This window comes from Heterocephalus glaber, unplaced genomic scaffold (genome assembly GCF_053883595.1).
Source record: "Heterocephalus glaber isolate CG9 unplaced genomic scaffold, H.glaber_assembly_v1.0 deba00001593, whole genome shotgun sequence".
NCBI classification, from domain to species: domain Eukaryota; kingdom Metazoa; phylum Chordata; class Mammalia; order Rodentia; family Bathyergidae; genus Heterocephalus; species Heterocephalus glaber.
The window spans coordinates 1,604,490-1,621,717 of NW_028258368.1; the positions used below are offsets into that span (position 1 = coordinate 1,604,490).

The 17,228-nt window shown below is 34.3% G+C and overlaps 1 protein-coding gene across 12 annotated transcripts in view; it reads right to left on the bottom strand.

Moving 5' to 3' along the window:
* Positions 1–17,228, bottom strand: part of Scaf8 (SR-related CTD associated factor 8) — a 208,939-nt gene that overhangs the window by 124,936 nt on the left and 66,775 nt on the right. For all 12 annotated transcript variants that reach the window (XR_015444072.1, XR_015444071.1, XR_015444070.1 and 9 more), the window contains 6 exons: positions 10,468–10,568; positions 7,492–7,605; positions 6,238–6,394; positions 4,229–4,362; positions 2,386–2,530; positions 150–218 (listed from right to left, as the gene is read on the bottom strand). Coding sequence is in view for 9 of the 12 variants with exons in the window: in XM_087193545.1 (XP_087049671.1) it covers positions 150–218; positions 2,386–2,530; positions 4,229–4,362; positions 6,238–6,394; positions 7,492–7,605; positions 10,468–10,568 (720 nt within the window). In the remaining 3 variants the exon portion in view is untranslated. The remainder of the gene's footprint in view (positions 1–149; positions 219–2,385; positions 2,531–4,228; positions 4,363–6,237; positions 6,395–7,491; positions 7,606–10,467; positions 10,569–17,228) is intronic.

The following is a 17,228-nucleotide window of genomic DNA, read 5'->3' on the forward strand; positions in this document are numbered from 1 at the left end:
GGACTATCCTATGATATGGTTAATTTTTAGAAATCACCTCATAAATTCATTTGTTTAAAAACTTTCATAATCAAAATAATTCACAGGAATAAGAACCAATACACTAGCACTGCTGGGAATAAAGAAAATTCTTTATACAGAAAACTCACATGTTGGTACTACTGGTGGAATTGCAGGGGGTGGTACAACCGGTGGAGGAACTGGCGGTGGCATGAAACCTACACGGGGGGGAAAAGACCAAAAAAATAAAATGGCACAAGAAAAGTTACATGCTTTAAATCAAAGAATTCAATAACCACAAATGAAATTCCACCCTGTTTTTGGAGATGAGGTCTCAAATTGCCTGGGCTGGCCTTGTGCTCCTGGGCTGAAGCTATCATTTTGCCTCAACCTCATCAGTAGTAGCTAGGACTACAGATGTGCGCTACCACACTCAGTGAAATTCTGCATTCTTATTAGTCTTTTATTACTATGCCCTCATAGTTGTGTATTTTCTATTTTTAAAATGACTTTTACATACCTTACTTTATTTGATCCCTAGTAAGCTAAAGCAGAGAGAATCTCATTATAAGCATGTTCTATTTATTTACTCATTCATTTCTGTAGTGTGTTCTATGTTGTTATAAATTAAAGCCAGGTAGTCTGTTTATGTTAGAACAATGACTGCATGGGGAAAGTTGAACATATTTCAGTTGAGCATACTGATCACACTACATGCAATAAGGTCATCTGTCAAACATATCATTGAATTTTTTTGATACATATACTACTTACTAGATCAAAATATTTTTACTGACTTTGGATAATACCATATGCTTTGAATACTGGTTAAGAAATCTTCAATTTAATAGTGGAGTTTTTATAGTTTTAGAAATCAAATAATCAAACTATAAATCTGTGCATTTTAAAAATGTACAGTACTATTAAACTCAATTAGAAAAGTGATTAAAAATAAAGATATGTAATTTTAAAAACAAATGAAAAATGACCTTATAAAGCCATGTCGTATAATTACTAATTACATATTTTTTGAAATAAATTTTAACCTTCAAATCACAAATACAGAAAATATTCAATACGAGTATTTCAATACTTAAAATATAAAAAGAAAATTCTTATTAAAAATCTGTCAATTTCAAATTACGTTATTAAATCAAAATTTTTAAATGGTACTCTGACAAGTTACAATTATACTATGATGATGAATTTACGTTTTACTCTTGTTGGCAATTTTTGTTTGTTTTTCCAGCACCGGGAATTGAACTCCAGACCTTGCACTTGCCGGCCAGGCGAGGCCCCACTGAGCTACATCGCTGGCCCTATTGTTGACAAGTTTTTAAAACTTTCTCCAATGGCTAAGAAATTACAGAAACAAAGTACGTCTTTTAATACACAAATCATAAAGCTACACATTTTTTCTTAATTTGGAGAAGCAGTATGTGTATCATGATCCCTAGTATCTCTTCCTCATTCTTCTAAGCTCCCATGGCCAAGTACTAAAAGCTCTATCTCTAAACTATGTAAGCAATTATATATATGTAACTGTTAAAATGTGTGTTAAGTAATTTATAATTTTCAATCTAGAAACAATGACTTGGGGAACTTTTTAAAATCAATTAAATAAAAAAAAGTATACCAAATTCAATTGGCACTTAAAAATATACTATAATTTCTAATATACTGGAATCTACTGAATTTTCGGAGAACGTACACAAATCAATGCCAACTTTCTGACAGAAGGGTGATAATTATAGAGAATTTCCATATTAAAACTTCAACATAAGTTTTTTTTTTTGGCACCAGGTATCAAACTTGGGTTCTTGCGCTTGTGAGGCAGGCGGCGGAACCAGAGCTAAATCCCCAGCCCCTTCAACATAAATTTTATAGTAAATGTAATGATTTTTTTTGTTTGTTTTTTAAGACAGGGTCTCGCTATGTAGCTCAGGCTGGCCTCAAACTTGCAGTAATCCTCTTGCCTCAGCCTCCCACGTATTGGGATTACAGGCATGCACCAACAAGCCTGGCAGGAAAAATCATGATTTTCAGATATTTTAAAATGATTAATTTTTTTCTATTAGTGATTCTTCCAGCAATCTGCATTTTGAGGACATATTAAAAATGCAATCTCTTGGTCCCAACACAGATCTAATAGAACAAAACACTAGAGGACGACATTCTGCAATCTGTGTGGTTTTTTCCTTTGGTACTGGAGATTGAACTCGGGTCCCTGCACTTGCGCAGTGCAATCTGTGTTTTAACAAGCCCTCTCAGTGGTTCTGATGTATGCTAAGGTCTGAGAACTACTGCTCTACAGCATTTAAACCTGGAAAAAGAACTTTAATGACATCCTAAGTAGTGTTCAAATAATAAGACAAAATTCCTTACCAGGAGGTGGTTGTGAAGGGTTAAAACTTGCTCGAAGAAAAGGAGGTGGAGGGATTGGACTGAAGCCAGGAGGAGGAACCGGCATTGACACAGGAAAGGCTGGTGGAACTAAACTAACTGTAGGTACCGCTGGTGCTACTGGAATCTTTTGGGGATAAAAAAAAAAAGTCCACTAATCAGTTTATTCACCTGCAATGATTACATCTTAGGACAACTAAAGGTAAATTATACTGAAACTAGAAAATATCAATATACTAAGTTCCTTCCCACTTTCTACATTTGTGAGTAAAGCTGTATATGGTAAAAGCGAGGCAACAGATAATGTACTTGGATGTGGTGGAATCTTTACATTCAAATAATATAAAGGGATGGGTACCTACCCAAACACTGAATATCAGACTCAATTTTCAACTGCCATCTCCACTAAATTTAATAAAACCTGTATTAAATTACTATTAGGAAACATGTCAATAAAAGCTTTAGAACAGTTTGAATTTCTCATAAATTGATTTTCTAATCCCAGCTTAAATCTTTTACTCATCCTAGGTATAAAAAGTCCCCAAAATGTATTGGTACATAGCTTTACCTCTCTCCTAAATTTTCCATTATTATCAACTGTCCCTGTTCAACATCTATCTTTACTATCTAAGAGACATTTCATACTTTACATGTACAAAATAACAAACACTATCTTTCCAATTCCTTAGAACAAACTTTCCCTTTGCTTTTTCTCACAACTCCAAATTCAATACTACTAGAAGTTCCGTTCCACTGGTTATATCTTCGAAATATACCTAATATCTGAACAAGTCTCAATGCTTCCACGACTAGCAGTCTACTCTAAGCCATTGTTATCCTTCAACTGTATCACAATTGTTTAATTGGTCTCCTGGCTTTTATCAGTGTTGACTTATAGCCTATTCTCAAAATAGCTAATGCAATCCCTTAAAATTCAATTCAGATCAAGTCATTTCTCTGTTTAAAATACTTTTTCAATGGCTCATCTCATTCAGAATGAAAAACGGAGTCCTCAAACATGTTTTTCTCCAACTAACCTGACTTTTACTGGCTGTAACATATGTAGCCACTTAAGAATTCCACCATTCTTGGGACACACCAAACATGTTCCTGACAAAGGGACTTTGCACTAGTTGTTCCTTCTGCCTGAAATGCTCTTTTTCAGATATCTACATAGTTAATTCCCCCAGCATCTTTAAGTTGTCACTCAAATGTCACATTATCAATTAGATCCACCCTGACCATGTATGCATCTAACCATACAACTCTATTCAATCTTACAGTACCTTTGTTCTTCCACAGGATCTCACTTTTATTTTTACATTTTCTGTCTCCCCTACTGAAAATGAAAACTCCATAAGAACATGTATTTTCCCCCACTGATAGGTCCCTAATTCAAGGTACCTGAAGTAGTGCATGTCTCACAGCCAGAACTCAACAAAATATATGTTCATTAAATAAATATAATCACGAATGATACCATTTCTAAAAATACTGTTTTTTTCAAAAATGTTTGACTAAACTCATCGAAGTACTTATTGTTCTATCAATTTGATTTTTCAGGAAAATATGAATCTAAAGAAAACAGCCATGCAAGTTTAAGGAAGCAATAATTTTTATTTTAAATTTTGTGTTTAGCAAAATGACACCACAGTCCTAGTAAATTTTTGACTAAAAACGATATTTAAACAAAGTATTATTTACCTAACACTACTGACAAGTATCTATTCTAAATCAGATAATTTCTTTCAAGTTTTTATAAAGTAAATACACGAGTAAACACAGAAATGTAAAATAATACATTTATGAAAGACACTAAACTAACCTGCAACATGGCAACAGGTGGAGGGAAAACTTCTGCCTGGGTTGTGACCACTGCTTCCTTTTCAACTAGAGTTGGACTCTGGGTAGTCTGGACCGTCTCTTTAATGGGTTCTGAGCTCTTCACAGTTTCCCATTCTAAACAAAATATTTGTTATTGATTATCCTTGGGATAGGTGCAACTTTTTGTTTTTTCCTATGTATATATTTATATCACATCTAAATCTTTCGTCTACCTTAGCAAATCTTTAAGAAATAACCATAACTTTGGTGCCACCCTAAATTTTTGCCCAGATAAATCAGTTATGATACTAAGAAGTAGTATGATACATGAGACAAATGAAAGACACTAAAACTTTCAGTCTAAAGAAAACAGAAGAGAGATAATGAAAACATTTCAAAGACTGATATAAGAGAAACCAACCTTATTTTATATTTTATCACAAGGCACAAAGGAAAACCAACAAAGTACTATCCCAATACAGAAAAACTCTCCTGACAATATAGCTAAGTAAAAATAGAACAAACAGGCTCTCGGAGATCCTCCAATGATCTTCCATCTCATTCAAAGTAGAGTAAGATGAGTAAGACTTTGCCCCGCTGTATGTCTCTCCCTTTGTCTACAATTCATTCCTCACTCACTTTTCCCTAGTTATACCAGTCTCTATTTTTTGGCCCTTCTGATTTACTCTGAATCAAATGTTCTTTCCCCTGATGGCTGCATGTATTATCCCTTCAAACATCACTCTCGAACAAACCTTCAAACACTTAAGAACTGTAACACCTCCACACACATACCACTCATCTCCTTTCCTTGCTTTTTCTTCATATGACTTATCAACAGTTATGCTATATCATTTATGGTTTTTATTATTTATGTCTTTCCACTACAGCAGTGATGGCGAACCTTTTAGAGATGAGTGCACAAACTGTAACCCAAAACCCACTTAATTTATAAAAATGCCAACACTGTAATTAAACCTGAATACTGAAGTTTTAGTTTAGAAAAAACTCATACATTAAGATCTTTTGTCTTAAAAACAAGTAACACGTGTCACTGGTTCACCACTACATAAGAACAAGGTTTAGCAAACTTTTTTATATCAAGTATTACATGCTTTGTGAGCCATATGCTATCTAATGCAACACCACAACAAAAAACAAGAGTCATATAAAATAGAGAACCAAGTGTGGCTGTATTTCAGTATAACATTTTTTGCAGAACAGAATACAGACAGGATTAGGCCCACGGACTCAAGAGAAGAGTAATTCTGTCATCTGTCACTTCATAATTCCAGTCCTAAATTAGGTCTGATACACAGCTGGAACTAAAATATATACTGAAAGAATAAATGTCCTGGAAAAAAAGAAAAAAAGCACTGGGGAAGAGGGGCATGTTGCTGACAATAAGAAAAGAATTTTTTAAAGCCTGTGCATGCTAAGTACATATTCTGTGACTGAGCTACATACTCAGCCAGAAGAAAACAACTGAAAAGAAAATGTTTGAAAATATCTCACTGGCCCAAAAACTACAATATTTTAAAAATTAGGTAATTTGGTAAAAGAACTAAGATTTGACGAAATAAAGTATAAATCACATTTTAGTTTTCTAAATAGCAATTTTAACGTTTCTTTCAGGTTATACTTCCTTTAAAAATCTTATAAATTTGTAACTGGAATCTTTTAAAATTATTTAATACAGGGGCATTCTTCAGAATACAGGGAGATTCTAAAAAGATGTATTTTTAAAAAGAACAGATAGGAGTGCTTTAAGTATTCTAAAAAGCATTCTAATAGGTATTATCAGACTGCATGAACCTGTACTAGAGAACCCTACACTAAGATTCTACTCCTGCTATGAAATGGAGCCCACCGGACACAGCAGTGTTTTACTCCCTTTTTTGGGAGATGTAGCCAATATGTAAAATAAACAGAGTTGACTGTCACCCAAACTCATTTCAATTACAAACTTCTAAGTATAGGTTTTAAATAATAAAACTATAGGGTTCTTACCAGTATTTACAGTTTCCTGATCAATCATACCGCCTTCTGCAAAACCATCCAAGTCATCTACTTTAACTTTTTCCCATGGTATATAAGTTACTCCTAGATCCACATCCCAGAATTGTTTGTATTCTGTTTTTACACCTTTATTTAAAGCCCAAGCAATCTATTGGGAACAGGGGAAGGAAAAAAGGACACTCATATGTATACTTTAACAGTATAAAAAAATTCAAACTTATATTTCAACAACATAAATACAAATACAGTTAGTTTGGTTTCTTTGTGTTAAATCTGCATCAGAGGTAGTATTTATAGTATCTCCACTTTTTGTTGCTAACTAAAATTATCCATTTCCAGAAACAATCCAAATCTAGTTTTCACTGTCAAAATGCCAACTTCTATTAGCAATAATTAGGATAGTTATTACAATTTAAACAAAACTTTGTATACCAGGAAAGACGAGATCACAGTATTTCACACAGAGAAATCTTGATCATGAAACGACAAAAGATGGGCATACACTAACACATTCCAGCCAGCTTGATCCCAGGTAGGCCTGATAGGACAGTAATGAATGTACCACCAGAGGTTCAAAGCCACCCAGCAGCAAAACATATGAATTATAGCCTTGTCATGAATGTGTTAACTCCCTGAAAAGTCATTTTAACATTTTAAATTTAGTTGCAGAAACTGATGGAATAAATTCTCCATAAATAGCAGAAAAGAACTGTGAATTAATCACAGGAAGTAACAGAAAAACAAAATTCTCAATTTAAGGATTAATAAGAAAAAATATACTAGCAGATAATCACTTCACAAGGCTCTGGTTTACTTAAGATATAAAATAAATTAATGTTAATCAGGGAATATCATTGGGAGACAATGCAAAAAAAGAGTAAACAAAAGACAAACTTAATTGAACAAGTGTGACGTGAAGGAATAATTTGACTCAACTTTTGGTTACTGGACTTATTTTACCTATATCTGATTTTATAACTCAACAATACTAAAATCTAAGTTTCTTAAGTGATTTGTACCCATGACAATAAAAGAATACAAGGTTGTGGGTATAGCACAGTAATGAAAGTTTGAACTCAGCATGCTGGAGGCCACAGATTCAAATCACAACACAAAGAAAGAACAATAAAAAGGAGTGCACGAGCAACCACACATGACCCTTTCCTATGGTCAACTTAGACTTTAACATAATAAATATTAAATGTGGGCTGCCTACACCATAACTCCCCCTCCACAAGATCTCACCTTAATGACCTTGGAGCCAATTTTGTATGATCCAGAACTGAGTTTCTGAAGAGCTCGAAATGCATCCTGCCGATGAACCATACAAACATAAGCACAGCCCCTGGGAGGAATCATCTATTAAAAAAAAGTTAGATTTTTAAAATCAAGAGTATAAGGACAGAAAATCATTGTGGTATTTTATGGTTTTAGGGGAACAACATGTAATACTAATGCTCCAATCCTATTTTGACAGATTACTGAATTGGTGTCCCCTTTCTTCCTTCAGCTGTTTATTGGCACAGTTCATATAATTACTTTATACAAAAAACGAACCCAAAATTCAAAACCCATTTGGTTTCATTCTAAGCCATGATATATGTGAAACGTTTAATAACACAAGTTAAGAGTTTCCTAAATACAAAATACCAACAAAAATATATAGCCTCTTCATATACAAAATGCCACCAGATGAAAGGAAAATAATACTGCATGGTCAAAATATTTGATGGCAAATAATTTATTCCTAGTAGTATTTATATTTTTACAAATAATATACTATGTATGTGCAGAGAGTTTGTTTTAGAGAAGTATCATACCCTTAATATATAACTTCTAATCTACAGTGAGACTTTGTCTCAAAAGAAAAAATGTAATCTATAATTAATGATAAAATAAAAATATTTCCGTTTTATAAAACTTTATTTTATCCAAGTACTTTGGAACAAATGATAATTAACACTCATCATAGGGAATTTGTGCCTGTATATGATATATCCTACCTGGGAAAATGTCCAATGACTTTATTAATCCAAATAACCTTTCCTCAGCCTAATAATTCAAGCTGTCTCTTTAATACCAAACCTCTTAAAAAAGAAGTCTCCAACCCATGACATTTTTCTTCACCCCTTGCAATGTAACTCCAACTCCTCACTAACTCATAAAATATTCTCTTGAAGCTCATCAAAGACTGATAACATGGAAAAAGGAATGATTTTTTTCTCAGTCTTCAAATTCTCCAAAACTAAGTGAATAGGTTATAAATCTTTCAACTTTTCATATCTTACATTTTACCATCAGCTCTTCAGTTTACAAAATAACCTAGTGCCTTTTATGGTTCCAAATGTAACAAAAGAAAGAATGGAGATAATAGCAAAGAGATGTTCAAGGGAACAAGAAAATTCAAACTCCTATTTGGATAGCATTTTGGATAGCAAAATGATACAAAGTCGGTTCTATTCAAAGCAATACTTGCTAAGTGGGAGGGGTAGGGGAAAGGAAAGGAATTAATGTGAGAAAATGAAAAAATGGAAACAAAGGCAGGATGGAGGGGTTGAAGGGAGGGCAGGGGAAGGGGGAAAAAATAAAACCAAGAGAGATTATGTAAAGATGCAAATTTCCAATGAATGTTATTGTATTGTACACCTAAAATGTACCAATAAAATAAAATTTAAAAAAAAATACTTACTTGCTGGCTGTACACTAGAATTAGCATACCTATGGCACTTTGATAAAAACTTAAAAGATACTCATCATGGATATTCTTGTTTTTCAAATGTAAAGACCAATTCTCTGATATGTAGCAAGGACTAACAACCACTAGTTTAAGGTTATAAGAAAATGAGAAAAAAATTTCAGAAAAGTTATATTATGTTGGACTCTAAAAGGCAGCTATTTCAAATTTAAAAAGACAAAAGACTAAGAGAATCCTACAAAACTCTTGTGGTAATAATGCTATAATACTATTATTATGTAATAATATTATAATGTAATGTTATATGAATTAATAAACTTTTTGTAAGGGTCCAATGAAATCATATGCACTGGAAAGCAAAACACAAAAAGGTCAAACTCAATTTAAATGAAAAGTGCTGTTATTATTAGTAAAAGAAATTTGGCCATATAAGGAATACTGGGAATTAAGACCAAAGAAAAACTGGTTAATTATCTGGTAAATAATAAATGGTCCAAAAGGGAAATAAAGCTACAACTACAGCTAAAGAAATCAGGAGATTAATGAATTAAAAGGCTCTTCAAACAAATAAAGGACAATAAAACATTTCATTGTTTTATTTTAGTGCCTGCAATTTATGCAACAGAGGAAAGACAGGAAAGTAAACAATTTGTAAGGATAAAAACAACTTAATGGTTAATTAAGGATGTCTGACTCCCCAAGTAAAGCCAAAAGTCTAAGAAAACAAAATACTCCAAGGAGACCAAATACAGCAAAACCAGTCAAAGGATGAAGCTGAAGAGCAAAAGAATTATGCTCAAATTACAAACAATTTCCTGGTCACAGTATTTTGTTTTTAGCCTAGCATGTGCTGTTTGAAAACAGAAACAGAATGAGGGAGATTGAGAGAAAAGAACAAAAAAATCTTGCATAACAGACTAGGATCTCAAGTCCAGTTGTGTATCTCCTACTACATACACACTCATGTGCAGGTGACTACAATTCTGTGGGACAGTTTCCTTAGATACATTTAAAAAAGGGAATTGAGAGGGGAGGGGAATGGAAAAAAAAAGAATGAAGATGTATTATGTACATGTACAAATTCCCTATGAATGTGATCATTATGTTTATCAAAAGTATACCAATAAAATTAATTTTTTTTAAAAAAGTGTAATTGAAATAGATCACATATACAGTTCCTGCTAACTCAAACATCTGTTGTTCTTACAAAGCAAGTGCTATATTGCTATAAATCCTCTATGAATATTTTGTTAGAATTCCATTAAAAAATTAAACAGATGGGCCGGGGATTTAGCTCAGCGGTTTGGCCAATTACTGCACAAGTGCAAGGACCCAAGTTCGATCCCCGGTAACAAAAAAAATTAAACAGATAAACAGCAATGACTGACCAGAAATGATGAACACAAAACAATTCTTGTGAAGATGTCCATTATTAAAGCTACATATTACTGGGCTTAATTAGGAATGGCAGTGATTATATGAGTGAAATGTTAATTTTATAGCCTTAAGTAATTGCTTATTCTTACATTAATAGATTCAATCTGTCCAAATTCTTCAAAAAGGTTGGTTAAATCTTGTTGTGTTGCCTTCTTGTCCACTTGACCAACCCACAGAGTAGTGCTACATACTGAAAAGACATAAGAGACGAATGATTTAAATGAAAATAGTTAACTTCTTTCAAGGAGCTAAGGGAAAAAAATACTAACAATAGATTAAATTTATGGTAATATATCTAAAATATCTGTTAAGATCTATTTTGTTTAAAATCAACTGAAATCCCAGGTATCCATTCACATTTTCACTGAGTGAACCCACCTGCATTTCTCCTGTTCTCAAACTTGGCTTGACACACTGAATCGCCTGTGGATGCCTAGGTTCTCCTTTGGGAGAAGATGAGTGTCATGAGGTATAGCAGATTGAAAAATGGGAGTTCTAAAATTTGCCAGGTGATTATAATATGAACAAAGTTTCAAAATCACTTCCCACCGCAATCCTACCTGTGAAACTTCTAAGTGTCTGTTGGTGTTAGAATAAATGAATGTTTCTTTCTAATAAATTAAATTGGAAAACTGTACTATCTATCTTATTCTTAGGGAAATCAATAATTTCGAGGTTTTCTAAAAATCCAAATCCAACTGTGCCACTGCCGCCGAGCTTAACATTCTTCAGTCATGATCCACTGCCTTCAGTCATAGTATACAGGTCGTTTGAGCACATGGGTGCCAGCCCTATCAGCAAAGAAATGAAGGTCCAGAACATTGGTGTAAGCAGAGCATGCTGAGGAAAGTGGGAATCAACTATGCACCATTAGAATAGAATACTAGTTGTGTCAACTTTTCCCAGTCACATTAAAATGTAATACAGAGGAAACTTTTGAGAAGATGGAATGGTGAACACCAGAGAAACAGCCTCACTTAGATTAGGTGTCCAGATGCTGGAATATAGCAAGGTGAGGAAAAGAAGGAGGGAAGTGGGTCTCTGGGACACAGCAATGATCTGAAGTGAGAACTGAAGCTCATGGGAAGAGCGAAGACAGAGTCTTCAACAAAGAAGAAGGTAGGAAGTGGTGCTTTCTCCCTGACCTGTGACTCACTGAGTAGGAGAGGCAGTTCTCGCCTGCAGAAGAACAGTGACTACTGGTAACCCCAGAGGCCTCCACAGAAAAAACACACCAGTGCATGGAGCAATGGATGCAGTAGACTGCAGTAGATGGTGAATGATTTGGGTTCAGATGTCCCTCAGAAGGTAATTGGCCTGTAGCCATCTTGGAGAGGGACCAACTGAGCTCAGAACTCAAGAGCAGCTGTGGGCTGCCTCTATGGGGGAGGCAGAACCAAGTTCAAGGTGGCAGGAGGCACATGTAGTCCTACAAGCTGAACAAATCAGGTTCCAGTTTCACAACCAGAAACCAGCCTGAGCTTTAGAACTAAAGGTGCAGGCTTGCTGGGATTATCCACTACCCTGCTATAAATCTATGGCTGGCTTGTTGGGATTAATCAACAAAGATTTGGACTCTGTCTGCCCACTTTGTGTACCAGTGACAGCAGATGCAAAGAAGAATAACGTAAGACTGATAGGAGTCCATGAAAATACAGGAGAAAGTACAATTGACATAAAAAAACTGTTCACAGAAGTAATAGTTGAAAACTTCCCAGACAGAGGTAGAGAATTGGACATACAGATAAGTGAGGCATATAGGACTCCAACCAGTCACGATCAAAATAATCTACACCTAAACATATAATAAAGATCCCAGAAACCCAACAGAAGAACAAAGTCCTACAAGCAATTACAGAAAAGAAACAAATCACATACAAAGGAAAGCCCATCAGAATCACAGCAGACTTCTCAATGCAAACCATCAAGGCAAAAAGAGCTTGGAGTGACATATTCCAAGCCCTAAAGGAAAACAGCCTCCAACCCAGATTGACGTACCCCACAAAACTATCTTTCAAAATTGATGGAGAAATAAGATACTTTCATAACAAAGAGCACCTCAGGAACTTCATGAATACCAAACCAGCACTCCAAAAAATTTCAGACAATATCCTAGGTAAAGACAACGAGGATCACAACCCCAGGAAGCCCAGCAGAATGAATCCGTTGGGTCCGACAAGAAATTAAACGCAAAGGGGGAGAATCCAACAAACAGAAAAAGTCATGACAATGATAAGTCAATATGTATGAGTTTTAACCATCAATGTTAATGGTTTCAATTCACCAATCAAAAGAAATAGACTGGCAGAATGGGGTCAAGAAGCAAGATCCAACAATATGCTGCATACAAGAAACACACTTAATTCAAAAAGAAACTCATAGAATGAAAGTTAAAGGGTGGAAAACAATACTCCATGTGATAGGACTCCCCCCCCGCCCCCCAAAAAGCAGGAGTAGCTATCCTCTTTGTAGATCAAGTGGATTTCAAATGAAAATCTGAAACACTCTGGTCCCAAGAATTTCAGATAAAGGATAGTCAACTTGTATGTACACATCTATTGTGAACATGTGTTTTCATTTCTCTTAAGTAAAAACTTAAGAACAGAACTGTTGGTTCTTAACAGTAATACAGGAAATTTCTGTATTGTTTTCCAAAATGGTTTTTAGCATTTTATATTCACATTAGCAGTATTAGAAAGTCCTAACTGGTTCACACCTAAGCTGACATTTGTTCTTTTAAAACTTTTAACTTCAGCTCCCTAATGAGTGTATAATTCAATGTTGTTATTGTACTGATTAGTATTTTTCTGATTCTAGTGTTGCATACCTTTTCTTGTCGTGTACTGACTATTTATCATCTTCTTGTGTCTACCTTTTAATTGGGTTGTCTATTAATGAGCTGTAAGAGTTCTTTATATATTCTGGTCATACGTTATATGCATTATAAATATGGTCTGTTTAAGGACTACTTTTCATTTTCTTAATGATGTCATTTAAAGTTCTAAATTTGGATGGAATCTCATTTATCAAGTTTTTTCTTTTATACATCATGTTTTTTGTATCCTAGGTAGTTCTTGCCTACCCTGAATTCATAAACATTTTCCCTTATAATTTCTTAAAGTTTTATACTTTTAGTCTTTCATATTTAGGTTCATAGATTCTTTCAAGTTATTTTTATGTATGGAAATAAAGGGTTGAGGTTAATTTTTTACATACGAATTCCAGGTGTTCTAGTGCCATCTGATGAAAACACTATCTTTTCCTCTGCTCTTGAATTGAGTTTATGCTCTATAAAACGTTAATGTGAAATAATCTTTCAAAACTCAGTGGACCATATATGTGTAGTTCTATTTCTAGATTCTCTGTTTCATTCCAATGATCTATATGTCTTTCCTTATACCAACACTGCCTTGATTACTGTAGCTTTAGAGGAAGTCTTAAAATTAGGTAATAAATGTTTTCCAACAGTTTTATTTTTCTTTTTACTTTTCTAGGTCCTTTGTACTCCTAAGTAACTTTTAAATTTCAATATCCAATTCTTCATTTATAACAAGTACACATAGACCGAATTTTTATATATACCTTGTGTTTTCTAATCCTGCTAAATTCAAGTACAAGTTCTAGGGGCTCCTAGAGATTTCTTAGTATTTTCTCTGTAGATGATCATTTCATTTACATGTAAAGATTTTACTCATACCTTGCCAATCCTACCCTAATTGTGTCATTTTATTGCCAGACTATTTTGGTTTGGGCCTAGGTTTCAAAGTTTAATGGACAGATGAAGAGTAGGCATATCTGCCCTTGTTCCCCACCTTAGGGAGAAAGCATTGTATTTTCTCCATTCATAGAAGGCATTTTTTGCTGGAAGTACATGGCTTATCTGTTGAGAAGGTTTGTTCTACTTCTAGTCTCCTGACAGCTTTTACCATGAACAGCTGTAGAATTTAGTCCAATACTTTTTCTCCAACTAGCGACAGGATCATATGGCTTTTTCCTTTCCTCTGTTAAAATGATGACTTTTGGGGGTGGATCTTCCAATGCTGAACCAACACTGCCATCCCCATAACAAAACCACTTTCTACATACTGCCAGATCTGACTTCTAAGAGTTTGTTTTGTTAAATGAATTTTTATCTATGTTCATACTTTTTCTTCTATTATCTTTATCCAGTTTTAGGATTAGCACAATGTTGAGTTCCTAAAATGAGGAGAGAAGTGTTCCTTTTTTCTGCTTTAAATGTTTGATATAATTTATCAGTTAAAATGTATACGAGCCTGTTGTTGTCATATAGGTAAGGTTTTCAAGCTAAGAATATACTTTCTTTAATAGGTGCTATTCAAATTTTATATTTCCTCCAAAGTCAGTTTTATTAATTTGTCTTCCAAGGTACTTCTTAGAAGTTGTCAAATTTATTTCAAAAAAGATTTTTGTAATATGTTTTCTATATCCTTTTAAATTCTGTAAAATCTGTGGTAATGTCTCCTAGATCTTGATATTGTAAGTTTTAAAATGTATAATTGATATTGTGTAATAGGAAGAAAAGCTCTAAAGGAGTAGGGGAAGTGGGAGGGGTAGGGGAAAGGAAAAAAGGGAAAAGAAAAAAAAATGAGCAAAGGAAAAAAATGGAAACAAAGTCTTTGCAAATAGGGAAGGATGGAGGGGGTGCAGGGAGGGCAGGGGAAAAATAAGAACCAAGATACTCATGTAAAGTACAAGATCCCAATGATGAATGTTACTGTATTTCATATCTAAAATGCACCAATAAACTTAATGGAAAATAAAAATACTATAAGTCAGTGCCAAAAACCAAGGGCTAGACCAAACCGGCAGCAACTTCTCATCCTCAATAAATTGAAGAGGTAGAATCTTGTAAAATCTCCAGCCCTTATAACAGACTCAAAACCCAACAGCAGGCCAGGGATTTAGCTCAGTGGTTTCGCTGCCTGCTGCACAAGCGCAAGGACCCGAGTTTGATCCCCGGTACCAAAAAAAATAATAATTAAAAAAACAAAACAAAACAAAAAACCCAACAGCCAGCTACACCTGGAAAACATCTCTGAGAAGTAGTCGTCATTTCCTAAGGATTCTAAATACTAGCAGTAAAGCTACTTGCCATAAGTAATTTATAAGCATCAACCCAGGAATTAAACTAAAAAAAAATTAAAATTAAAAATGAGAAAACAGTTAAGCAAGACGCAACTCCAAACTTCCAGCTCACCAAAGGCAAATCCAGAGGGCAATGAGGTGGAACAATTCAAAACCCACCCACGTGGAGTCTCTGAAGTGGTAACAGCAGAAGTAACAAAGCAGATGAATGGGCTCTAGAAAAAAAAAATCAAATCAGAAAAAGTTTCTCAGATAACTACAGAGATAGTGATCATAAAGAAAGACATGGTTAGTGACTCTAAAGCAGATACAGAAAAAAAATAGATGAGCTTAGGAAAATGACAGAAACCATGAATGCCCAAAATAGGAAAGAAATGGAATGTATGAAACAGATATCCAGGAGATTAATAATTTTACTGAAAGTATATGCAGCAGAACGAGCCAATGTGAGGACAGAATATCAGATATAGAGAACAGGATTGCAGTTAGTGATCATAAAAAGATTTCTTAAAAATACCAAGGGACCACAAAAATTCAATCCAACAGCTGCTAGACGATACAAAGAATAACATAAGATTAATTGGAATCAATGAAAATGCAGGAGATATAGTGCAAACAACATTAAAAAACCTGTTCACAAAAGTAATGACACAAAACTTCCCAAGCAGGGAAAAAGAATTTGACATACAAATAAGGAATATAGAACTCCAATTAGCTGTGATTAAAAAAAAAAAACTACACTAAGGCATAGAATATTCAAGATTCCCAAAATTTAACACAAGAATAGACTATTAAAAGCTGTTAGAGAAAAGAAATCACCTATAAAGGAAAGTCTGTCAGAAACACAGCAGACTTCTCAACAAAAACCCTCAAGTCAAGGAGAGCTACAAGTGAAGTATTTCAAGCCCTAAAAAAAAAACAACCTCCAACTCAGACTGATGTATCCTGCAAAACCATCTTTCAAAATTGATGGAGAGCTGGGGATTTAGCTCAGTGGTTTCGCCACCTGCTGCACAAGCACAAGGACCCGAGTTCAATCTCCGGTACCAAAAAACAAAACAAAACAAAACAAAATTGATGGAGAAATAAGATACTTCTATGACAAAAAAAAAACACCTGAAGAAATTCATGATCACCAAATCAGCATTCCACAATGTTCTGAAGGCCATTATAGGAAGAGATAATAAGGACTACAACTCCATGAACTGCAACAGAATGAATCCACCAGGCAAGGCAAGCAATTAAATAGAGGGGAAAAAAGGGGAACCAATGACAGGAAAATAGTATGACAAGGATAAGTCAGTACATATCAGTTATAACCATCAATGTAAATGGTCTCAATTCACCAATCAAAAACAGACTGGCAGAGTGGATCAAGAAGAAAGATCCAACAATATGCTGCACACAAGAAAAATATTTAATTAAAAAAGCAATTCACAGACTGAAAGTCAAAGAATGGAAACAATACTCCATGCAAAAGGAAATCACTACTTTGCAGAGATAAAAACAGGAAAAATCTGAATTAGAGCACCTTAAGTTGTTATCTTGAAAACTTTAAAGATACTTAAACTATTGAAAGCCAGTTTTCTTTTAATAAACATGAGACACTTTGCCTACTTTTTGCTATATTGTGCATGCCTCCGTGAATATTTCCTTTTACTGAAGACATCTACTTAAAAATATTTACACTCGACACATTTACAGAGTTTAATATACTGTATTTGGATTTACGTTAATGTCACAT